We start from the raw sequence: 25,172 nt of genomic DNA, 5'->3' as shown, positions 1-25,172 counted from the left end.
GCGCTGCGGTGGTTACAAGCAAATCAGGTTGGACACGGGTTAAGAATGAAATTGCAGAAGTGGCTTGTTGGAGCCCCTGATTTTCAACACCTGCTATGCAACCAGTTACCAACCACTGTACGGCAGAAGACCAAACTTAGGTTTCTTCTATCTGGTTATTTCCTGAAATTCAGGTGTGGCCTTGGTTAAGTCACTTAGCTTCTCTGTGCCCCAGTTGTCTCATCTATGAAAGGGGGTTTAAGGCTGAGCACTACATGGGATATGGATTGTTTCCAAGCGGATTATCATGTATCTATCTCAGCGCTTAGTATAGAGCCTGGCCCATAGAAAAAGCTTAAAAAATACCATTAAAAAAATCCTGGAAATGGATTGCAGTGCACCAAATGCTGACCTCTCTGAGGTAATGATCTCCTCTTTTTAGCTGGGGTTCAGTGTCGTCTGAGGATTTGTTTCACTGGATCCTTAAAACATTTCTTCTGCCCTTTTTGCACCTTCTTGCCCTTCATCTCTGTCAGCTTTCCCACTGTCATTGCCTGGCTCATGCCCTCCTTCTGCCCTGGAACTCCCTCCCCCTTCATATCTGACCGACCACCGCCACTCTCCACGTCTTCAAAGTCCTACTTCATCCTTCCTTTCTCTCCATCCGAACTTCTTCCACGCTGGTCCAAACAGTTGTCATATCCCTCTTCAAACTATTATATCAGTCTCTCCAATTTCCAGTCCATACTTCACTCTGCTGCCCAGATCATTTTTCCAAAAATAAAAGACATGCAAGTGTCCCCAATCCTCAAAACCTTCAAGGTTTCTCATTTATCTTGGCATAATAGGGAAGCGCCTCACTGTGGGGTTTCAAGAACTCAATCACCTCTCCTCCTTCTAACTCACCTCACTAATCTCTCACTACAACCCAACCTACACGCTTAGCTCCTCCAATACCAATCTACTCTCCGTACCTCGATCTCCTCTCTCGTCTCTCTTGCCGTCGAAGCCTCGTTCACACCCTCCTGTGCTGTCCCTCTTCATATCTGACAGCTCACCATTCTCCTCATCTTAAAAGTCCTACTTTAATCTTATCTCCTCCAGGAAGCCTTCCCTAACTCACCTCTCATTTCCCCACCTCACTTTCCCTCCCCTTTTCATCACTTATGCCCTTGAATCCAAACCCTCTCTTTTCTTGTCTTACGCTGCCCAGTCATCTCCAACCCATAGCGACTTCCATGGACGCATCTCTCCCATCTCTCCCTCACCTCCATCGGCCATCGTTCTGGTAGTGTACCCCTAGAGTTCTCTTGGTAAAAATCCAGAAGTGGTTCTCCTTCTGCACTGTCAACTTGAGTCTCTGTCCTCGACTCTCTCCGGTGCCACTGCTGCCCAGCACAGGTAAGTTTTGACTTGGACCTGATGGCTTTCCACTTGCTAGCCACTGGCCAAATTGGGAATGGAATGGGTAGGCCTCTGCTTGATCCTCCCACAGCCGAGATGGTTGAGTTGTGGAAACTCTCCAGGTGCCACCCTGAGAGGAACCATAGTCCCTAAGCACTTGCATGCACAACCCAACCTTTTTGTTAGTCAATCATATTTATTGAGTGCTTACTGTGTGGAGAGCACTGTACTAAATGCTTGAGAGAGTACAACAGAACAGTAAACATTCCCTGCACAAAATAGCCCTTATGAACATATTCTTATACATTACTTCCCATACCTGTAATTTGCTTTAATGTCTGTCTCTTCCACTAAATTATAAGGTCCTTGGTGGCATCTAGTTATTCTATCGCCCTCGCCCAAGTGCTTAGTTCAGTGCCCAGCATTCACTAAGTGCTCAATAAATACCAATGATTGATTGATTGCAGTCAGAGTTGTGGTGAGCTCACGACAAGCTGCCTTACCAGTGATTGTTTGTGATCCCGCGAACAACAACAAGGAAGAGACTTTGCAAAGGCCCTGATGGGCTCTACCTGAGACAGGTGATTGCTGGCCTGTGGGGGTGGAGAATGGAGGGAGGTGTGGCCTTCTCTCCCTGTTCTACCTGGTAACGGGCCTGGACAAATCAGTGACTGCCCCGGAGAGCCATAGCTGCGTCGCCTAAGGCAGATAAAAGGGGACACCCAGAGGGATGCAGAAAAGCAAGCATTGAAGTAGTGGGAGAGCAGTACTGGAAAGCAACAGAAGAAGCTTTGGCATTAATGAACTTCCTTGATGGAGTGAGTATGTGTATGTGACATTCCCTTGTACAATGGTAAAACTACATAAACTTTCTAGTAACCTTGGTGATCAGAGGTTTGCTTTGAACTCTACTACGTGTCACCGACCCTCCCCTGGTCCAGGAAGGTCTTGGTGGGTATGAGCTATGAACTCGTGACAAGTACAGAGTCTGGCACGTAGCAAGTGCTTAACAATGCCATAATTATTGTTATTATTATTCATGAGGTAATCTTAGTTATGCAGGGCATCTTCCAATAGACTAGGGATTTATTTCCATATTGATCAGGTTGGTTGGTGCCTGTTTTATGCTGTTGTGTTATCGCTGACCCATAATGACACCATAGATGCACCTCTCCCCCCGCCTGCTATTGTTCTGGTAGTGTGCCCCTAGGATTTTCTTGGTAAAAATCCAGAAGTAGTTTATCATGCTCTGCATACAGTAAGTGCTTTATAAATATGGTTGAATGAACAATTGTTTGTTTCTGCACAATTTGAGTCTTTGCCCTCAAGTCTCCCTTCTTCAAAACCCTACTTGGAGCTCACCTCCTCCAAGAGGCCTTCTCAGACTGAGCTTCCCCTTTTCCCTTTGCTCCCCACTTCCCCCCTTCACCTCCCCTCACCTAAGCCCTCTTTTCCCCCCTTTTCCTCTGCTCCCCTCCCCTCAGCACTGTGCTCGTTTGCTCAATTGTATATATTTTCATTACCCTATTTACTTTGTTAATGAGAGGTACATCACCTTGATTCTACTTATTGCTATTGTTTTTGTCTGTCTGTCTCCCCCGATTAGACTGTAAGCCCATCAATGGGCAGGGACTGTCTCTATTTGTTGCCGATTTGTACATTCCAAGTGCTTAGTACAGTGCTCTGCACATAGTAAGTGCTCAAATACTATTGAATGAATAAATGAACTCTCTCCCGTGCCGCCGCTGCCCAGCACAGATAAGTTTTGACTTATAGCAGATTGCCTTCCACTTGCTAGCCACTGCCCAAGCTAGGAATGGAGCGGTTAGGTCTCTCCTTGAGTCCCCTTTCCATAGCCGAGATGGTAGAATACTGGAAACACTCCAGGTGTGACCCTGAGATGTTGGTTGAATGCAGCCCTAATCGAACTAATATTCCTCAGGAGCTGCCTTTACTGAATTGTAGACAGCTTTCTTAGACCTTGCTTTCCTTCTTTGTTGATGCACAGTCAAGAGCGGCTAGCTAATCAGCAATGCTTAATCTTTTTTTCCCTTCAAGTTCTGAATAGCAGTCAGATCTCCAGGTAACAGGCTGTACCTGGATCATTTATGTTTCAAACACAAGTGAAAGGAGAAACATATCACTTGAACCGACATTGTAGTGCAACAGTTTTCTCTTCTATCCAAAGAAACTAAATGGAAAGACTGAAGAAAAAAATCCCTGGGTTAAAAAAAACAAAACCCTCCATGGAGGTCTAGTCAATCAAGGCCATTTATTGAGCACCTGCTGGTTGCAGAATACTGTACTAAGTGCTTTCAACTCTTTTTTTTTTCAGGATCAGTGAGGCAGACCTATAACAGAGACAGAACTGTTGCAAATATATCTATTATTTTGCATGGTAAATTGTCAAATGCAAAACATCTGACCTTTTTCCTAGATTGTAAATCTGCTGTGGACAGGAATTGTTTCTTTTACCTCTACTGTACTTTCCCAGATATTTAATAGCATGCTCTTTATGCAGCAGCTGCTAAATAAAAAGTACTAATTGATTCAAGTTCTCTCTTGCTGGGTTTGGGTTATTCTGATTTGCAGAAATTACTAGTTGAACACCCCCTCCTTAATAACTGTGGTATTTGTTAAACACATACTATGTACCAGGCACTGTACTAAGGGCTGGAGTGGATACAAGCAAATTGGGTCAGACACCGTCCCTCTCCCACGTGGGGCTCACAGTCTCAATCCCATTTTACAAATGAGGTAATTGAGGAACTGAGAAGTTAAATGACTTGTCCAAGATCGCACAGCAGACGAGTGGTGGGGCTGGGATTAGAAACCACGACCACCTGACTGCCAGCCCAAGCTCTTTCCACTACGCCATTCTGCTTGTTGCGGGCAGCAAATGTGACTGCCAACTCTGTTGTATTGTTCTCTCCCAAGCACTTAGTACAATGATCTGCACACAGTAAGCACTCAAATTCCACTGATGATAACCCACTTTAACCCCTCCACAATCCGACATTGTTTTGGGCAGACATTTCCTGCAGGGTCTGGTAGGTTGGATTGCAGCCTAAGACCTTGAAAATTCAAGAAGGGCCTCCCTGGATGAATTGATTTCAGGGAGCAAGAACATAAATGGTCACAGGACCCCTAGGCCTTTTGAAAACAAAATCAAAACAATTTTGCATTTACAGGAACAATGCCTTTAATTTTCAAGTAAGAAAACATGTAGCTAGGTATGTGAGGCATGCAAAATAACATGTCGATCCCAAAGTAGGTGGGATAGTCAAACTAAATCTAGGCTTTAAAATATCAAAATGCAAGCAAACAAAGTTTGTGATCAGTCCTGTTAAGTGGGATAAGAGGTATATGCAGGCTAATATCCTCCTTTCACCTGAGGATGTAGAATCTCCCTAGGCAGAAGCCACTCTCTTAAATTTAGCTCTTGGGTGAACTGTACTGATTCTTTCAAGCCACTAGGAACTGGCTTGCCACCTCCTACCTCACCTCGCTGCTCTCTGACTGCCACCCAGTCTGCACATTTTGCTCCTCTAATGCCAACCTCCTCACTGCACCTCAAGCTCATCTATCTCGCTGCCTCTCAACCGCATCCTGCCTCAAACGCCTGTCCTCTTCATATTTGACAGACAATCACTCTCCCCGCTTCAAAACCTTACTGAAAGTACATCTCCTCCAAGAGGTCTTCCCTGATTAAACCCTCACTTCCTCTTCTCCCACCGTTCCAGTTGGATTTGCTCCCTTTATTCGCCCCTCCCTCAGCCCCATAACACTTGTGTACCTATCTGTAATTTACTTCCACTAATGTCTGTCCTTCCTCTAGACTTTGAGTGTGTTGTGGGCAGGGATCCTGTCTACCAACTCTGTTATAATCTTCCAAGTGCCAAATGAATACAATTGACTGATTAGTAATTACTGTTCTGCTTTGGGAAGCATTGTTTCAAAATTGGTGAGCTGACTGTATTCTGGGATCTTCTTGCTAATCTTAGAGAAGTAGCAAAGAACCCTGGCTTGGTAGTCCAGAGGATCCTCATTCTAATCATGGCTCTGCCACTTGCCTGCTGTGTGACCTTGGACTAGTCACTTCACTTCTCTGTGTCGCAGTGACCTTATCTGTAAAATGGGGATTCAACACCCACTGCCCCTCCTACTCAGAGTGTAAGCCCCCATATGGGACTTGATTAACTCATGTCCATCTCAGTGCTTGACACAGTAAGCACTTAACAAAAACCACAGTGATTATTGAATCTCCATTTCACAGATGAAACTGAGGCACGGCCAAGTTAAGTAACTTGCCCAACATCATCCAGCAGATAAGTGGCAGAGCTGTGATTAGAACCAGGTCCTCTGACTCCAAGGCCTGGGCTCTTTCCACTACTGCTGTTATTGTTTAATCATCGCCATCATCAGTGGTAGGTATTGAACACTTACTGTGTGCAGAGCACTGTTCTGAGCGCTCTGGTCTTCCCACTTAATTTTGGGTATTGTAGTATCGTCTTCTCCTCTAGATCCAAGTCTCGCAGTCATCTACGAGATTTAGCACGGAGTTCAGAGGTCAGATAGAGATATATAAGCATACCGCTACAAGGGAAATCTGTGCAGCTTCCCTTGAAGCTATTTTGTTTTGTGGAAGTGGCTTGTACAGTCAAAAAATCTAGCTCCAAGTGAGTCTGTAGAACTGGCGAGTACTGTCAAAGCATAATAATAATAACCATAATGGCATTTAAGTGCTTACTATGTGCCAAGCACTGTTCTAAGCACTGGGGTAGATACAAGATAGGTTGGACCCAGGCATGTCCCACATAGGGCGCTCACTCTTAATCCCCATTTTATGAGCTAACTGAGGCACAGAGGAAAGGAAATGACTTGCCCAAGGTCACGCATTAAATGTGGCAGAGCCAGGATTAGAAGCTTGTAATTACTTATCTGTGCAGAACTGTTTTTCACATTATTCATTGAGTTAATCTTGGGATGTCAGTACCTTGCTCTAGAGGGTGAGAATGCTGGTTGACTTTAAAAACAAATAGGCCTGAATAAAGTATAAAGTCATATGGCATTCTTTCTGTTTCCTCCTTATAAACTCCTGTGATGAAATAGTATTGCAAAGATATGCTATTGTTTTAATAATTCACTAGTCGATCGGATTTTAACCATGGGGTTAGGGAATAGAAAATGGTTCCTCTTCCCTGTCCAACTGAGATCGCCTTCTCTCATCCTTTTCTCTAGACCCATCCAAAATATAGCACTATATCTGAGCTCCTCCAAGCCAAGGTCGCTGTATTAGTGGTGGGCAAGACCTCTCCAAACTGACTTCCTTTTGGACCCAAATACATTTCTCAAGAAGCAAAGATAATAATAATATCGCTCCCAAGCCTCTGTGAAATCCACTAGCTGTCAGCTTCGAGATAAAGGACTTGAAAAGGCTTGGCTTTTCCCCTTGTTCTGATTTTTCTGTGAAGCCTTTGATGGGGGACAATCCCCCATGCTTTCTGAAGGTCTTTGGAAGTGAAAGAAGGAAATACAGCCATTTGAAGGGGCAGGACCTCGATTTTAGTGAGGCAAACTTGCCAATCTGGTGCCTCATTTAGCAGAGTGTGGTGTGGAGAGGCTGAGTAGCCAACAAGGAAGCAGGAAGCTCTCCTATCTTTTGTTTCCATGAAATCTTGAACAAGAGAGAATGGGGGTTTACAGTTATTTGTTCATGTCCCCAACCCATACTCCAAATTGGATGCCCTCAAGGGGTCAAGGCAGGCCCTGCCTCATTCTATGTCTCATCCTGTCGAAGAATGCTAGAAAAACAATTTTAAAAGTAAAAAAACATAGGGATTGTGGCAGCCTCGCCGCCTGGATTTATCTCAGAGTTCAAAACTATCTCTCGTTCTTTGGATTCGTCCGAGAGAGACGTTGAGACGTTCGGTCCTGGTCCGTCTCCAGCTATCACCATCGGGGAAAATTGAGATCAAAGACACCCTAACACCCCACCCGGGGAACATCTGCACAGCAAACCAACAGGAACACGGGAACCTGAATGGAAGCTAAATATCCCGGGCTCCCGTTTGCCGTGGATTTCTCCCGGCGCATTTCTCAGGTCGAGCCGATAGCGTGTCTTTGACCCTTCTTCGCTTCTACACGTAGTCGTATTTGGAAGGCTGGGAGCGTGGCCCCGCCTCATCACGGACACTATCGTCGTAGATTTTTTTGCCTCTCCCTTCAGAGGCGTAGCCGGTGCCAGCCTTGAATCCCCCGGACTTGTAGGAGACGTTGTGGCCAGACGCGTTGTAGGACACGGCTTTGAAGCTGAAGGAAAAAGAAAAAAACTTATGCACGACCGCATCGCTACGTCAGGCTGACGTTCCCTATTTCTGGGAAGGAAGCAAATTTGATCCTATTTATTCGTGGCCTCTTCAAACATGTTAGTGATTTTAGTTCATATATTCAATACACTGAATATATTCAATGATATTCATTGAATTAATGAACATATTTAATGAATATTCAATTGTATTTATTGAGTGCTTACTCTGTGCAGAGCACTATAGTAAGTGTTTTGGAGAGTACAATACAACAATAAAGACACATTCCCTGCCCACAAAGAGCTAACAGTCTAGAGACTGGCGTTCTGATTAAGAAGCAAATTCAATTAGGCTAAAAAGAAGAATTTAAGTCAATGGAGACTTTGTGAGGTTACAGAATCATAGAGCTTGGACCCCAAGGATTCATATTGATCATTCATTCATTCAGTAGTATTTATTGAGCGCTTTCTGTGTGCAGAGCACTGAATTAAGCAGTTGGAATGTACAATTCGGCAACAGATAGAGACAATCCCTGCCCAACAACGGACTTACAGTCTAAAAGGGGGAGAGTCTCCTACCTTCAACCAGTGTCTAATTTGTACTTTCCCAATCAGTCAATCATATTTCTTAAGTGCTTACTGTGTGGAGAACACTTTACCAAGTGCTTGGCAGAGTACTGTATAATAATATAAGAGATACATTCGCTTCCCACAATGAGCTTACAGACTACAGAGGCAGAATAGTGCTTAAAATAGTGTTCGGCACATAAGTGTTCAATAAATTCCACTGAAGGATTTCCACCTGTATTTTTTCTCCCAGAGTTGAGTACAGTGATTGGCACACAGTAGACTCTTAATAAATACAATTGCTCCTATTACTACTATAGAAGCAGCATGGCTTAGTGGAAAGATCCTGGGCTTGGGAGTCAGAGGCCGTGGATTCTAATCCTGGATCTGCCACTTGTCTGCTGTGTGACCTTGGGCAAGCCACTTAACTGCTCTGTGCCTGTTACCTCATCTGTAAAATGGGGATTAAAACCGTGAGCCCCATGTGGGACAACCTCATTATCCTGTATCTACCGCAGCACTTAAAACAGTGCTTGGTACATAGTAAGCACTTACCAAGTACCATAATTATTATCATCACTACTAATCTTACCCCAATTACTGCTAGTACTATTATTATGGCTGCTACTATTACTAAGTCTAACCCTTTATAATAAAAATAAATATGGTATTCATTAAGCACTTAATAAGTGACAGGCAGTGTACTAAGCGCTGCGGTGGGCCCTAGAAAATCAGGTTGGACCCAGTCCCTGTCCCACATGGGGCTCATAGTCTCAATCCCCGTTCTACAGATGAGGTAACTGAGGTACAGAGAATTCATTCAATCGTATTTATTAAGCACTTACTGTATGCAGAGCACTGTACTAAGCGGTTGGGAAAGTGCAATACAACAGTAAACAGTGACATGCCCTGCCCACAATGAGCTCACAGTTTAGAAGCGAGGAGACAGACATCAATAAAATAAATAAAATTACAGATTCATAGTTAAGTGATGTGGGGCTGGGAGTATGGGGAAGAGCAAAGGGAGCAAGTCAGGGTGGCACAGAAGGGAGTGGGAGATGAGGAAAAGTGGGGCTGAGTCTGGGAAGGCCTCTTGGAGGAGATGTGCCTTTAATAAGGCTTTGAAGGGAGAAAGAGAGTCATTGTCAGTTGGATTTGAGGATGGAGGGCACTCCAGGCCAGAAGTAGGATGCGGGCCAGGAGTTGGCGGCAAGGCAGATGAGCTCGAGACGCCGTGAGAAGGTTAGCACTAGAAGAGCAAAGTGTGTGGGTTGGGTTGTAGGAGAGAAACGAGGGAGGGTAGGAGGGGGAAAGGTGATGGAGAGCTTTAAAGCCAATGGTGAGGAGTTTTTGTCCGGTATGGAGGTGGATAGGTAACCACTGCAGATTTTCAAGGTGGGGTGGTGACATGTCGTGAACGTTTTTGTAAAAAGGTGACCCGGGCAATGGAGTGAAGTATGGACTGGAATGGGGAGAGCCGGGAGAGAAGTGAAGTGACTTGCCCAAGGTCACACAGCAGACATGTGGCGGAGCTGGGATTAGAGCCCATGACCTTCTGGCTCTCAGGCCCGGGCTCTAGCCACTACACCACACTGCTTCTCAGATAGTGCCTATTTTCTTTAGAAGAACCTCCCTCAGCAGCTTGCGGCAGTATTTGCTACCAGGAAGCGATTCCTTAAGTTTAACTCAAACGAGCCTGGCTGCAGTGAACTAAAAGGCAAATACCAAGATGGAGCGTGGCCTGTGGAGACTCACTGGGTGTCCTCTGGCGTCAGTCCTCGGCAAGCAATGCACATCATGATCCCTCCGACAACAGCCAGGCCTCCCGCAACCCAGCCAACAAACAGAGCCGAGCCAAAGGTGTACCTGCAGGAGGAAAAGAGAGAGATCGGATTAAGATGCTCAGTCCTTTCATGCGTCTATTGAGGCTCACTGTGCCTCAGTCTGGTCTATCTCACTGCCCCCATTCTGCCTCTGAACTGGGGCACCCTCTCTCCTCATATCTGATAGACACTCTCCCCTTATTCATAGCCTTATTGAAGGCCCATCTCCTCCAAGAGGCCTTCCCCGACTAAGCCCTCCTTTCCTCTTCTCTCACTCCCTTCTCAGTCACCCTTGCAGCTGGATTTGCTCCCTTAATTCACCCCTCCCTCAGCCCCACAGCACTTATGTACATATCTGTAATTTATTTATATTAATGTCTGTTTCCCCTTCTAGAAGGTAAGCTTGTCGTGGGCAGGGAATGTGTCTATTATACTGAACTCCCAAATGCTTAGCATAGTGCTCTGCACACAGTAAGCGCTCAGTAAGTACGACCGACTGAATACCGTAGGGACCTATATCCAGGCACATCAAAGTAATAATAATAAAAATGTTGGTATTTGTTAAGCGCTTACTATGTGCCAAACACTGTTCTAAGGGCTGGGGTAGATACAGGGTAATCAGGTCCCACGTGGGGCTCACAGTCTTAATACCCATTTTTCAGATGAGGTAACCGAGGCACAGAGAAGTTAAGCGACTTGCCCAGAGTCACACAGCTGACAAGCGGCGGAGCTGGGATTAGAACCCATGACCTATGACTCCTAAGCCCATGCTCTTTCCACTGAGCCACGCTGCTTCTCTGTACGGTGAGAGAAGCAAATTGGGCCAGGTCTACAAGAAAGTGGGTTGCAGCAAGAATGAGTTTTAGAGAAGCATCATGGCCTAGTAGAAAGAACATAGGCCCTGGAGGCAAGAGGGCCTGGATTCTAATCCCGGTTACGCCACTTGTTTGCTTGCGACCCTGAGTGAGTCACTTAACTTTTCTGTGCCTTAGTTTCCTCATATACAAAATTGGGATTCAATACATGTTTTCCCTCCTATTTAGACTGTGATCCCCATATGGGACTGGATTATCTTGTATCTACCATAGCGCTTTGTGTGGTGCTTGGCATATAGTAAGCCCTTAAATACCATAGTAATTATTATTTTTAGAGAAAATGAAAACTCAACAATCCCCGCCTCCATGACTCCAGCACTTGTCTTGGTCATCTGTGGCTGCAGACATTAAACACGACAGCACAACAAGGGGCGAGCTTTCTGTGTGTGTCTATGGATCCCAACTTGACCTTTTCAGCCCCACACACTCATAGGTGAACGTCCCCATTACCAGAGTCTTCTTTGAAATGATGGAAGCAGGGTGGCCTAATGGAGAGCACAGGCCTGGGGTTGGGAGGATTTGGGTTCTAATCCCAGCTCCTCCACTTGTCAGCTGTGTGACCTTGTCCAAGTCCCTTAACATTTCTGTGCCTCATTCATTCATTTAATCATATTTATTGAGCACTTACTGTGTGCAGAGCACTATACTAAGTGCTTGGAAAGTACAGTTCAGCAATAGAGACAATCCCTCCCCCCCCCAGGGGTTACAGTCTAGAAGGGCGGGGAGAGATAGACATCAAAACAAGCAAACAGGCATCAATATAAATCAATAGAATTATAGATACAAACGTATAAACACAAGTGCTGTGGGGCGGAGAGAGGGGGTAGAGCAAGGGGAGCGAGTCGGGGTGACGCGGAGGAGAGGGGAAACTGAGGAAAAGGGGGGCTTAATCTGGGACGGCCTCTTGGAGGAGGTGAGACTTCAGTAGGGCTTTGAAGGGGGGAAGTGTGATTGGCAGATTTGAGGAGGGAGGGCATTCCAGGCCAGAGGTAGGACGTGGGACAGGGGTTGATGGCAGGACAAGAGAGAACGAGGCACAGTGAGAAGGTTAGCACCAGAGGAGTGGAGTGTGCGGGCTGGGATGTGGAAGGAGAGAAGGGAGGTGAGGTAAGAAGGGGCAAGGTCATCAAGAGCTTTGAAGTCAATAGGGAGGAGTTTTGGGTTGATAGGCAACTACTGGAGAATTTTGAGGAGGGGGCTGTCATGCCCAGAATGTTTCTGTAGAAAGATAAGCTGGGCAGCAAAGTGAAGCCATCTGTAAAATAATAATAATGATGTTGGTATTTGTTAAGCGCTTACTATGTGCAGAGCACTGTTCTAAGCACTGGGGTAGATATAGGGTAATCAGGTTGTCCCACGTGAGGCTCACAGTTAATCCCCCTTTTACAGATGAGGTAACTGAGGCACAGAGAACTTAAGTGACTTGCCCACAGTCACACAGCTGACAAGCGGCAGTGCTGGGATTCGAACCCATGACCGCTGACTCCCAAGCCCGGGCTCTTTCACTGCTTCTGGAGATGAAATCCTATTCCCTCCTACTTAGACTGCATCTTCCCCAGTGCTCAGTACAGGGCTTGGAATATAGTAAGCCCTTTACAAGTACTCTGAAAAAAAATGAGATAAAGACTCACAGATTTTCAAAAGATGAGGTGGGTTAGTTCCGAGTCATTTTCCCAAGTTTTCTCTCAAGTAATTACATTTAGGTGTTCAAAGACCACTGGTGACTTCCACTAGGGAGCATGGATGTTTCTACGGGAACACTGGCTAGTCTATCTATGGGACATTAGAGCATTTTTGTATTCAAAGTGAATCCTGTAACAATTTCACCATTGAAGTCTTGAATGGAGTAGGTCAATCACCTTGTCTGAACAGTCTGAACCACACCACCTATTCCAGAATACATGTTAGCTGTTGACATCCAGAAGTTGGTGACCAGCATATTGGCAAATACAGATACTCCGGCAATAGCACAAAGACCTGTGGGCAAAGAAAAATTTTGTTATCTCCCCTAAAGTTGCCTCTGAATTGAATTATGCCTGTCCGTGAAATGTGGCTAAGTGTGTTCATTATAGAGAGTTTTTAGACTCCTTGAAAGCAGTGAAACTCTGACAATGAAGCACATTTCCAAGAAAAACAAGCTTAAAGGCTCTAATCAATTCGGTCTTACAATAGCAAACTGATGGCGATGGGATACATTCGAGAAACTTTATTGCCAAAATGAAGCCAGACTTCTGGAGAATGCATTGGTTTTTACATAGATCCAGTGAATTACAGGTAAAATGTCAACAACAGGCTAAAATAAATTTGGGCTGTTGCCAACCACTTGAGAGCAAAGATCATGTAGATCACGTCTTTTTTTCTCCTTGTTATACCCCTTAAGATGGTTACGCACAAGAGGAGCTCAGTAAATCTTGTGGACTGACAGAAACACTCCCGGCCTTCTCCACCCAAGTGGCCGGTTCTTCTGCAAGATCTACTGATCTTTAATGGCCTAGTGGAAAGAGCATGGGCCTAGGATTCAGAAGGACCTGGCTTCTAATTCCAGCTCTGCCACTTGTCTGCTGTGTGACCTTGGGCAAGTCACTTCACTTCTGTGTGCCTCAGTTACCTCATCTGTAAAATGGAGATTAAGCCTGTGAACCCCATGTGGGTCAGGGACCGTGTCCAACCCAATTTGCTTATATCCACCCAAGTGCTTAGTACAGTGCATGGCACACAGCAATTAAATACCACAGTTGTTGTTATTATTATTATTAATACAATTTGGAAGTGCTACCAGAGGCTGGTTTCCCCTAAATTCCTGGCTCTGAGGAAGTATGGAAAAAAGCCAATTCAGTTCCCTCCCCAGCTTGGAGCAACAAACTTCTTTATCATATAATGGGAACTCCTGGTAGATGTGAAAATGCTGGAGTAGACCTTATGTCCATTTATTTGTAAATTATTTATATTAGTATCTGCCTCCCCCCTCTAGACTGTAAACTCCTTGTGAGCAGGGAATGAATCTACCAACTCTTCTATATTGAATTTTCCCAAGCTCTCAGTAATAATAATAATAATAATATTTATATTGGTATTAAGTGCATACTATGTGCTAAGCGCTGTACTAAGCACTTGAGTAGATACAAGAGTATCATGTCCCACCTGGGGCTCACATTAGGAGGGAGAAAAGATATTGAATCCCCATTTTACAGATGAAGGTTCTGAGAGCCGGAGAAGATAAGTGATTTGCCTCAGGTTACACAACAGACGAGTGACAGAGGCGGGATTAGAACCCAGTTCCTCTGCCTCCCAGGCCCATGCTCTTTTCATAGGCCATGCTGTGCTCTGCACACATAAAGTGCTCAATGAATACGACTGATTATTTGAAGTGTGGTTTAGTGGAAAGAGCACAGAGCAGACAACCAGGAGACTGGGATTCTAATCTTGGCAATGCCACTTCCCTGCTGAGTAACTTTTTAAATTCCTCTCCTCCAATTCTCTCCCTGACCCCCTCCAATCTGGCTTCTGTCCCCTTCACTCTACAGAAACCGCCCTCTCAAAGGTCACCAATGATCTCCTTCCTGTCAAATCCAAAGGCCTCTACTCCACGTTAATCCTCCTCGACTTCTCAGCTACCTTCCACACTATGGACCGCCCCCTTCTCTTGGAAACATTAGCCAACCTAGGCGTAACTGACTCTGTCCTCTCCTGGTTCTCCTCTGATCTCTCTGGCCATTCATTCTCAGTCTCCTTTGTGGGCTCTTCCTCTGCCTCCCACCCTCTAAATGTGGGGGTTCCTCAAGGTTCGGTTCTGGGTCCCCATCTAATCTCCATCTACACCCACTCCCTTGGAGAACTCATTCACTCCCATGGCTTCAACTACCTTGATGTGGATGACAACCAAATCTACCTCTCCAGGCCTGCTCTCTCTCCCTCTCTCCAGTCTCGGATGTCCTCTCGCCTTCAAGACATCTCTACGTGGATGTCCTCACGTCACCTTAAGCTTAACGTATACGAAACAGAATTCCTTATCCTCCCATCCAAACCCTGTCCTTCCCTTCACTTTCCCATCGTGTAGATGGCACCACCATCCTTCCTGTCTCATAAGTCCATAACCTTAGCATTATCCTTGACTCCTCTCTGTCATTCAATACACGTATTCAATCTATCACTAAATCCTGTGGATCCTACCTTCACAACATAGCTAAAATGTGCCCTTTCCTCTTCATCCAAACTAGTACCACATTATCACAATCACTCCTCCTAACCCTCCTGGATTACTGCATCAGCCTCCTTTATTTTTATCAGCCTCTCAGCCTCCTGTCTCTACCCTCTCCAGTCCATACTTCACTCTGCTGTTGGGATCATATTTCTACAAAAACAATCAGGACATATCACCCTACTCTTCACAAACCTGCAGTGGTTACCCATCCACTTCCACGTCAAACAAAAACTCCTCACCAGTGAGTTTAAAGCAGTCTACCACCTTGCCCCCTCCTACCTCACCTCACTTCTCTCCTTCTACAACCCAGCCCTCAAACTTTACTCTTCTAGTATTAACCTTCTCACTGTGCCTTGGTCTCTCCTGCCTCTCCACCTACCCCTAGCCCAAGTCCTACCTCTGGCCTAGAGTGCCCTTCCTCTTCAAATCTGGCAAAATTACTCTCCCCCCCATTCCTTCAAAGCCTTATTGAAGGCACATCTCCTCCAAGAGGCCTTCTCAGACTAAATTCTGCTTTTCTTCATCTCCCACTCCCTCTGCATCGCTCCGACTTACTCCCTTTTCTCTTTCCTGCCCCCAGCCCCATAGCACTTATGTACATATCTGCCATTTTGTTTATTTGTATTGATGTCATCTCCCCCCGTCTAGACCATAAAGTCGTTGTGCACTGTTAATTGTTGTATTGTACTCTCCCAAGCTGTTAGTACAGGGCTCTCTACACAGTAAGTGCTCAATAAATACTATTGAACGAGTGAGTGAATTTGGCAATCACTTCACGTCTACCTGTTCTCCCTCTTACTAAGACTGTGAGTCCCGTGTGGGACAAGGACTGTGTCTGACCTGAATAACTTGAATCTACCCCAATGCTTGGTACACAGAAAATGCTTGTCCCTAGACTGTAAGCTTAGTAGAGAAGCAGCATGGCTCAGTGGAAAGAGCACGGGCTTTGGAGTCCGGGCTCATGAGTTCGAATCCCAGCTCTGCCACTTGTCGGCTGTGTGACTGTGGGCAAGTCACTTAACTTCTCTGTGCCTCAGTTCCCTCATCTGTAAAATGGGGATTAAGACTGTGAGCCCCATGTGGGACAACCTGATTCCCCTATGTCTACCCCAGCGCTTAGAACAGTGCTCGGCACATAGTAAGCGCTTAACAAATACCAACATTATTATTATGAGCAGGGAACATGACCACTAATTCCATTGCACTTTCCCAACCGCTTAGTACAGTGCTCTGCACATAGTAAGTGTTCAATAAATACCATTGATTGATTGACAACTACCACTAGAATTATTATTACACTGCCCCAAATAGCGGCAGCTCTGGCTCAACTGTCTTGTTCTCAGCAAGGTACCAGAGTCCTGCTCCCTGATGGATCTGGCAGGGCAGAACACAACAGTTTCCCTTCAATCTATCAACCAAACCATCAGTGGTATTTTTTGAGTGCTTACCATGTGCAGAGCACTCTATTAGATGCTTGAGAAAGTACTCAGCCCACACACTTGGCTCTTCTAATGCCAACCTTCTCCCTGTACCTGGATCCCGTCTATCTCGCCGCTGACCTCTCACCCACATCCTGCCTCTGGCCTGGAACATCCTCCCCCCTCATATCCGACAGACAATTAATCTCTCCTCGCTTCAAGAGGCCTTCCCTGACTAAGCCTTCTTTTTCTCTTCTCTCACTCCCTTCTCTGTCTCCCTGACTTGTTCCCTTTATTCAACCCCCATCCCAGGCCCACAGCACTTATGTACATATCCATAATCGATTTATTTCTGTTAATGTCTGTCTCCCACTCTAGACTGCAAGCTTACTGAGGGCAGGGAATGTGCCTGCTATATTTTACTCTCCCACGTGTTTAGGACAGTACTCTGCACCCAGTAGGCAACTCAGTAAATATGTCTGACTGGCTGATTACATTACAACCGAGTAGGTAGACACAATCCCTATCCACAAGAAGCTTACAATCTACAGGCTCCCTTCTTTCCCTCTTCTCCTTTCTTCTCTCCTCACCAGTTTCCTGTTCATTCATTCAGTTGTATTTACTGAGCACTTGCTGTGTGCAAAGCACCATACTAAGAGCTTGGGAGAGAACAACAGAAAGCAGATACGTTCCTGCCCGTAACGAGCTCACGGTCTAGAGGTCTCACACTCTTAATCCCCATTTCGCATATGAGGTAGCTGAGGCCCAGAGACATTAAATGTCTTGCCCAAGGTCACTCAGCAGACCTGTGGTGGAGTCAGGATTAGAACCCAGGTCCTTCTGACTTCCAGGTCCATGCTCTAATCACTAAGCTACGTTGCTTTTCTAGTAGTTAGCTGTAATTAGTCCGTGCCCCTCTCAGCTCTCCATTTCTCTCTGTTCCCTCCCACCTTGAGTCCTGTCCCCGGTCCTGCTCTCAGCCTGCCTGAGGCGAGTAGACTTCTGGTCAGCTCAGTGTCCCATCTGGCTGCCGTTCTCAGAGTCGCTCTGTGCCGGGGTGAGGCGGGAGACTGCTAATTGTACCGGCGGCTGGAGCAGAGACAGATAAAGCACCCGGGCCAAAGCTCTGAGCTTGGAGAAGGAAATTGCTTCGTGAGCTAAACCCGGCCCTCGGGCGGGCTGTCAGGGAGGGGACCGCTGACCCGAGCTGACTGATCCCCAACTTACCAGAAACAATGAACAGGATCCCGGCGGTCAGAGTCATGTGGGCCTTGGCGGAATCCTCCATGCTGCCGATTCGAATGCATTTCAGGGCAAAGATGGACACCAGCAGGCTGATGGCCCCCAGGACGATGCCCACGATCATCAGGGCTCTCACAGTCTGCAACATGGCTGCAGAGTAGAAAATGCCAAGAGACTGAGAGGAGAGAGGCGATGCGACCTAGTGGATAGAGCATGGGCCTAGGGGGCAGAGGACTATATCCTCTAGACCGTAAGCTCACTGTGGTCAGGGGATGTGTCTGTTGTTGTATTGTACTCTCCCAAGTGTTTAATACAGTGCTTTGCACACAGTAAGCAAATAATAAATACAATTGAATGAATGTAATTTATTTATATCAATATCTGTCTCGCCCTCTATGCCGTGAGCTTGTTTTGGGCAGGAAATGTGTCTGTTTATAAGAATAATAATAATGATGGTATTTGTTAAGTGCTTACTATGTGCCAAGCACTGTTCTAAGCACTCGGGGAGAAACAAGGTAATCAGGTTGTCCCACTTGGGGTTCACAGTCTTCACCCCCATTTTACAGATGAGGTAACTGAGACCCAGAGAATTGAAGTGACTTGCCCAAGGTCACACACCTGATAAGTGGCAGAGCCGGATCAGAACTCACGACCTCTGACTCCCAACTCCATGCTCTCTCCACTAAGCCACGCTGCTTCTCTATTATTCCACTGTACTCTTCCAAGTGCTTAGTACAGTGGTTTGCACACAGTAAGTGCTCAAAAAATATGAATGAATGACCTGGGTTCTAATCCCACCTCTGCCACTTGTCTGCTGTGTGATCTTGGGTAAGTCATTCCCCTTCTCTGTGCCTCAGGTCCCTTGACTGCAAAATGGGGGTTCAATCCCTTGTCTTCCTCCTACTTAGACTGTGAGCCCCATGTCGATCCTGATTATCTCGCATCTAGCCCATTGCTTAGTTCCGTGACACACAGGAAATATTTAACAAATACCATCATCACCGTCACCATCACTGAGACTGGCTGAGATGAAAAAGCTCCATCTGGGTGGAAATGGCCTCTGACTCCTAAGCCCGGGCTCTTTCCATGCAGGTCTAGGGGGCAGAGGACCTGGTTTCTAATCCTACCTCTGGTACACTGATAGACACAAAACATTCACAGAGGATTATGGGTGAGGAGAGCAAAAGCATGGAAGGATCGCTAGACAAATAGTTTGTTGAATCGAATCTAGATTATACCTAAGTGTTAAGATATGCAATGTACTGGGGAGGGTGGTTTTTGGCTGGATCTACTCTGGAAAGAGGAATTAATTGCAAATTATTTATATTAATGTCTATATCTATCATTTATTTGTATTAATGTCTGCCTCCCACCTCTAGACTGTAAGCTCACTGTGGGCAGGGAATGTCCCTACTTATTGTCACATTGTACTCTCCCAAGCACTTAGTACAGTCGTCTGCACACTGCAAGTGCTCAATAAGTACAATTGAATGAATTAATGATTAATTGGGAAATTCCTCCTAGAGGAGGTAGGTTTTTAGAAGGATTTTGAAGGTGGGGATTGCTGTGGTCTGTCATATTTGGAATTGATAGATTTGTTAGGGTGCACAGAGAAATTTGAATAATAATAATAGTAATAATTAGTAATATTTGTTAAGCACTTACTATGTGCCAGGCACTGTACTAAGTGCTGGGGTGGATACAAGCAAATTGGGTTGGACACAGTCCCTGTCCCATGTGGGGCTCACAGTCTGAATCCTCATTTTACAGAGGATGTCACTGAGGCCCAGGGAAGTGAAATGACTCGCCCAAGGTCATACAGCAGGGAAGTGGCAGAGCTCATATTAGAACCCATGAACTTCTGCACTGTGTCCAAGGTCAAATCAGGGTTTTTTTAATAGTATTTGTTAGGCGCTTACTATGTGCCAGTCACTCTACTAAACACTGGGGAGCTGATTAGATTGGACACAGTCCTTGTCCCACACGGGTCTCACCGTCAATCCCCATTTTATAAATGAGGTAAGTGAGGCCCAGAGAAGTACAGTGACTTGCCCAAGGTCACACAGCAGACAGTGGCTGACCAGGGTTTAGAACCCAGGTCTTTTTGACTCCCAGGTCTGTGCTCTATCCACTAGGCCCGCTGTTAGTGCTGTTACTGAACGTCTGCAAACTCCCTACCTCCTAACCGAGAGAGAGAAATCACAGAAAGCCCTGGTTGGCTTGGTGCAAACTCTAAGTTGAAGCCAAGTTCAAGTCCTGCTGGTGTTTGCGCATACCTTGGGTCCTCTTAGCCACTGCTGCCTGAGCACTTCTTACCCCGAATGGCAAGGGGCCAGGAAAGGAATTTCAGAAGCACAGTGGTCAAACGTGCAAGAGATTCTCAATCCTCACACCCATGGATACAATCTCACCATTGCCTTCGAGCGACAGGCAGCTCTACTACTTGAGACAGCTTTTGCCCAGGACTCTTACCAAGTCACGTGACATTCGTTTCGCTTAATCATCACCATCATGGGGTTCATTAAGCACTTACGATACGCTAACCACTGGATCGAGTTCTGGGTTAGGCACAGCTAGACACGAGGGTCCGATCCAGTCCCTGTCCCACCTGGGGCTCTCAGTTCAAGTCAGAGGGTGAACCGGTACTGAGTCTCCATTTTACAGATGAGGTAGCACCGAGGCACAAAGAGGTTTAGTGACTTGCCTAAGGTCACACAGCAGGTAAGCGCCAGAGCTGGGTTTAGAATCCAGGTCCCTGACTCTCAGGCAAGTGCTCTTTCCACTAGGCTAAACTGCTTCTTAATAACAAACAAAGTTCATTCACCACTTCTGAGCCACTGAACACATCCCAACCTGCAAAATGCTTTGGTATAGCCTCTGTTAACCAACTTTCTTCTAGTTTAAAGCATTTAATTTTTTCCCAGGGAGCTGGGAGATACAAAATATTCACCCACAGCCAAAAAAGGTTAACATTTCCTTTTCTATAAAATAGTATATTATTGTTGAATTCTTTTGCTCAGTGTTAGACAACAGTGATTTTTTTTAACTGTACAGATCTAGTTCAGAAGCAGAGGACTGTGGTGCTTTGCCAATCTGAGGGGTAACCTGGATTTTTGGGGTTTAAAATGTGGCGAGGGAGACTGTAGACTGTAGCTCTAGATTGTAAGCTTCCCCTCCAGACTGTAACCTCATTGTGGCCAGGGAAGTGTCTACTCACTCTTTTATGTTGTACTCGCTCAAGCGTTTGTCCAGTGCTCTGCACATAGTAAGTGCTCACTAAATAGATTGAGAGAGCAGCACCAGTGGGACTTATGGAACTCCACCTGGAGCCCTCCAAGAATTCTGATGTCTAGGGTGTAGCAGAATGGGAATTTTCCTCTCCCCGCCTCAAAGAGACCTGGAGAGATTCATTCATTCAATCGTATTTATTGAGCACTTACTGTGTGCAGAGCACTGTACTAAGCGCTTGGAATGTACTATTCGGCAACAGATAGAGACAATCCCTGCCCAACAACAGGCTCACAGTCTAAAAAGGGGAGACAGACAACAAAACAAACAGTCAGGGATCAATACCATCAAGATAAATAGAATCATAGATGTGTACACATCATTAATAAAATTGATAGAGTAATAAATAATATATACAAATAGTCACAAGTGCTGTGGGGAGGGGAAGGGGGAAAAGCAGAGGGAGGGAGTGGGGGGAATGGGGAGGGGAGAAGGGGCAGAGGGAAAAGGAGGGCTCAGTCTGGGAAGGCCTCCGGAGGAGGCGAGCTCTCAGTAGGGCTTTGAAGAGGGGAAGAGAGTTTTGTGGATGTGAGGAGGGAGGGCATTCCAGGCCAGAGGGAGGACGTGGGCCAGGGGTCGATGGCGGGACAGGTGAGAACAAGGGACTGTGAGGAGGTGAGTGGCAGAGGAGCGTTGTGTACGGGCTGGGCTGGAGAAGGAAAGAAGGGAGGTGAGGTAGGAGGGGATCAGGGGGATGGAGAACTTAGAAGCCAAGAGTGAGGAGTTTTTGTTTCACGTGAAACAATGAAATGTGTGTCCTCTTGCCCTCAGGAAGAACTCTACTGGTGAGACCAACAAATCCATTCCACCTCATCTTAATTCCTGTTATCGATGTGGCCATGGAAATCAGCTGAACTGGTGGTTATATTTATTAAGGCACAGAACATTAAAAAAAGAACCAATTTCTGAAAGCAATTTGGTAGTGACTTAGCCTTCCAGACATTTATCAAATACAAAGCACACTTTCTGGGAAATTGTTTATCGGAGCCTCCATTCTATATGCTATCCTTTCTCTGGTGAAGTAAATTTCCTTATTGCAACATTATTTTTTTAAAAAAATAATTTTGTAAAGCACTGACCGTTGTTGATGATGAATCCTCAAAGCTTTGTAGTCAGAAAAGATGATCACTAAGCTCAAACAAATACATCGTTGTTTGAAACCATAATCAGTCACTTAGAGAGCATCTTTCGAAATTTTATTAAAAATAAAAGCATCTCCAGGGGAGCTAGCTTTAAATGTTGTTTTTTTCCCTTGAAACTGACAACTAATATTTTGTCGGCCAATTGTATCATCAGGTGAGTTTACATGGATTTACGGATTCATGTATCTGGAAGAAGTGCAAGCCGTTACACGAAGAAACACATGCATAATGAAACGAGTGGGTTTTTAAATGCTCTTTCTAAGGTTGTTTCTAAGTTACAGAAATGGGACAAAAAACTCTTCCTCTTTTTCCCACAATACGGAGATCTGTTTTACTTTTGGCAAACTTAGGGAAGCACAGTTTAAGTATGGTAATGTTAATGTCACCTATTCTTCTTTTCGTGGAAACGCGTCTCCTGAGAGACAGCAGTGACCAGTGGAAAGAGCACAGGTCTGGGAGTCTTGGTCCAAGTCCTAGCTCTGCCACTGACCTAATAATAATAAGAAAATTTGTTAAGCACTTACTATGGTTCAAGCACTAAGTGCTGGGATAGAAACAAATTAATTAGGTTGGACAAGGTCCTTGTCCCACATGAGGCTCACAGTCTAAGCAGGAGGGAGAACAGGCATTGAACTCCTGTTTTACAGTTGAGGAAATGGGCATGGAGAAGTTAAGTGACTGTTTCAGGGTCACACAGCAGATGTGTGGCAAAACCAGCATTAGAACCAAAGTCCTCTGACTGCTTCTCCTTATGATGTGGTCTCGGGTAACTCTTGATCTACAGAAAGTTTGGCAATCTGGTGTGATGATTTTATTTTTTGCCCTGGGCCAATCCCAAGGAGCCTAGGAAAGCAGCATGAAACCGAGACACTTGTATCCTTGGTCTGAGTGCAGATTCTTTAGAACTGCAGATCTAGCCCCTTCTTCAAAGGAAAACCAAACTTTTGTGGAAAACATCCTTTGATTTTAAGCAAAAATAACCCCCCAACTCTTCTCGTAATTTGAAACAAAACTTATAAAGGTAGTAGTGACTATTATCAGAATAGCACTAGATTTTCCTAATACCATTTTCACTTGACCTCAAACAGGCCATATTTTAGATCCATCCCTAGAATTTCAGTGGCGAAAAATAATTGCTGATTTCCATTCCCGCTTTATCTTAACAATGGTCCCATTTACTTGGGACCTTCTCCTTCCCGGCAATCTCTTTCTGATAAAAATAGAGGATTACGTTTCTTAGTTTTCTGGGGTCTTGGTATTACCGTGGCTTACGGCCAACAAATCCACTGTGCCAAATTCTGCCGTCGCACAGCCATGCTCAGAGACAGGTTTTGATTTTGCCCTCAGCTGTGCAAGGACAAATTCCCAGAGCTACGTCGGGAGTTACCAGCAGCACACCCAGATGGGCAACAATCAAATCTGAGCCTTGGTTGGCATCCAAGAGTTCTGCAAAGCGGACCGGCAAAGCGACCCGCCGCCCTTTGGCCAGTCATTTTACGATTAGAGTTCCCTAATAATGATTGTGATATTTGTTAAGCGCTTACTATGTGCCAGGCACTGTATTAAGCTCTGAGGTGGGTTCAAGCAAATCAGGTTGAACACAGTCCATCCCCCTCACAGGCCTCACAGTCTCAATCCCCATTTTCCAGATGAGGTAACTGAGTCCGAGAGAAGCCCAAGGTCATCCGGCAGACGCGTGGCGGAGCCGGGATTAGAACCCATGACCTTCTGAACTCCCAGGCCCCTGCTCTATCGCTGTGCCACGCTGCTTCCCCAAAGCCTATCCATCCCTACCTGGCAGTCCGAGGATGGTGTAGTAAGGCCTGCATTCGGTAAAACCGGAGCTCTGTCTTACGCAGCTCCTCCAGAGCCCTTCGTACTGGAATACCGAAGTGACCGGGTTGTCGTACAAGTCCTGAGTACTCCACATGTCCACCCCAGTGGCGGCGATGATTCCCGCCAATCCCAGAGTGGAGAGGATGAATCCCATCATCTGGCAGAGCGTTGTCGACATGGTCTCTCCCCTGTCGGTCCCCTCGGCCCCGTCGCCTCCGACCTCTCCGGCCGCTGCCTTGGTGCCGGTCCCCGGTAGCCCGAGGGAGGACTGGCAAAAAAATTCCAAGTCTCCCCGACTGAGCCACCAGGAGGGGAGCTGCTCTTATCGGCTGTTTTCCGTCGGCCGGCCCTATTTGCTCAAAATGTTTTCGTAAGATAGCCGGTTTCGCCCTGACTGGAGCGGCCTACTTTCCCCTTTGATAGCCAAGCTAGAATGAGAAGTTCCTGTGCTCTAGAGGTACTTGTCCCAGTGGCCAAGTGCAGGGGTGGTCGGCATGGAATGGAATAACTTGTAGCTTTTGTTCTTTTTCTGGAAAAGCCCACTGTCCCCACCTGCCGAGACTGGGGGGTGGACTGTATTCTGAGCCCCTTGCCAGTTTCACTGGTGGAAAAGAATGTTGTAAATAGAGTTTCTGAGAAAGTCCATTAGCTTGGCCTTCAGGAAGAAGAGCTCAGGTATATATTAAGGAAGCACACCTCCTCTGAGAGGCCTTCCCAGACTAAGCCCCACTTTTCCTCATCTCCCACTCCCTTCTGGTCACCCTGACTTACTCTCTTGGCTCGTTCCCCTTCTCCCAGCCCCTCAGCGCTTATGTATTTATCTGTCAATTTATCTATTTGTATTAATGTCTGTTTATTTGTATTGATGTCTGCCTGGGCCCCGCCTGGCCCCCTCCTCTCCCCTCCGCCCCCAGACTGTGAACTCGCTGTGGACGGGGATTGTCACTCTTTATTGCTGTACTGTACTTTCCCAAGCATTTAGTACTGTGCTCTGCACACAGTGAGCACTTAAATACGATTGAATGAATGAATGCACTTCAAAGAGGAATATTCTTGAAAGGGAGAGCGTGTCTGGTCAGGAAGAAAGGCT

General features: G+C 45.9%; 1 protein-coding gene across 1 annotated transcript; it reads right to left on the bottom strand.

Annotated features, from left to right (window-relative positions):
- Window positions 1-6,274: 6,274 nt before the first annotated feature.
- On the bottom strand, window positions 6,275-24,340 carry CLDN18 (claudin 18). Its single transcript, XM_029069939.2, has 5 exons — window positions 24,041-24,340; window positions 17,802-17,966; window positions 12,815-12,932; window positions 10,013-10,123; window positions 6,275-7,695 (listed from the first exon to the last, which is right to left on the bottom strand). Exons 1-5 carry the CDS (start codon window positions 24,258-24,260, stop codon window positions 7,524-7,526), a joined length of 786 nt encoding a protein of 261 aa, XP_028925772.1. The 5' UTR covers window positions 24,261-24,340; the 3' UTR covers window positions 6,275-7,523.
- Between the last annotated feature and the right edge of the window lie 832 nt (window positions 24,341-25,172).

The sequence above is a fragment of the Ornithorhynchus anatinus genome, chromosome 1 (assembly GCF_004115215.2).
Source record: "Ornithorhynchus anatinus isolate Pmale09 chromosome 1, mOrnAna1.pri.v4, whole genome shotgun sequence".
In the NCBI taxonomy this organism is placed as follows: domain Eukaryota; kingdom Metazoa; phylum Chordata; class Mammalia; order Monotremata; family Ornithorhynchidae; genus Ornithorhynchus; species Ornithorhynchus anatinus.
Note: the sequence above shows the minus strand (reverse complement) of the source record. Positions and strands in the feature narration are given on the sequence as shown.

Bases quoted from the DNA above. Each gene is read 5' to 3' on its own strand.
- CLDN18 (XM_029069939.2), bottom strand. From the start codon at position 24,260: ATGTCGACAACGCTCTGCCAGATGATGGGATTCATCCTCTCCACTCTG. The intron at 10,124-12,814 runs GTGATTGACCTA...TTCCTCCTGCAG, and splicing joins GTTCAGACTGTTCAGACAAG to GTACACCTTTGGCTCGGCTC. The intron at 7,696-10,012 runs GTGAGTCTCCAC...TTTTTCCTTCAG, and splicing joins CTGACGCCAGAGGACACCCA to CTTCAAAGCCGTGTCCTACA.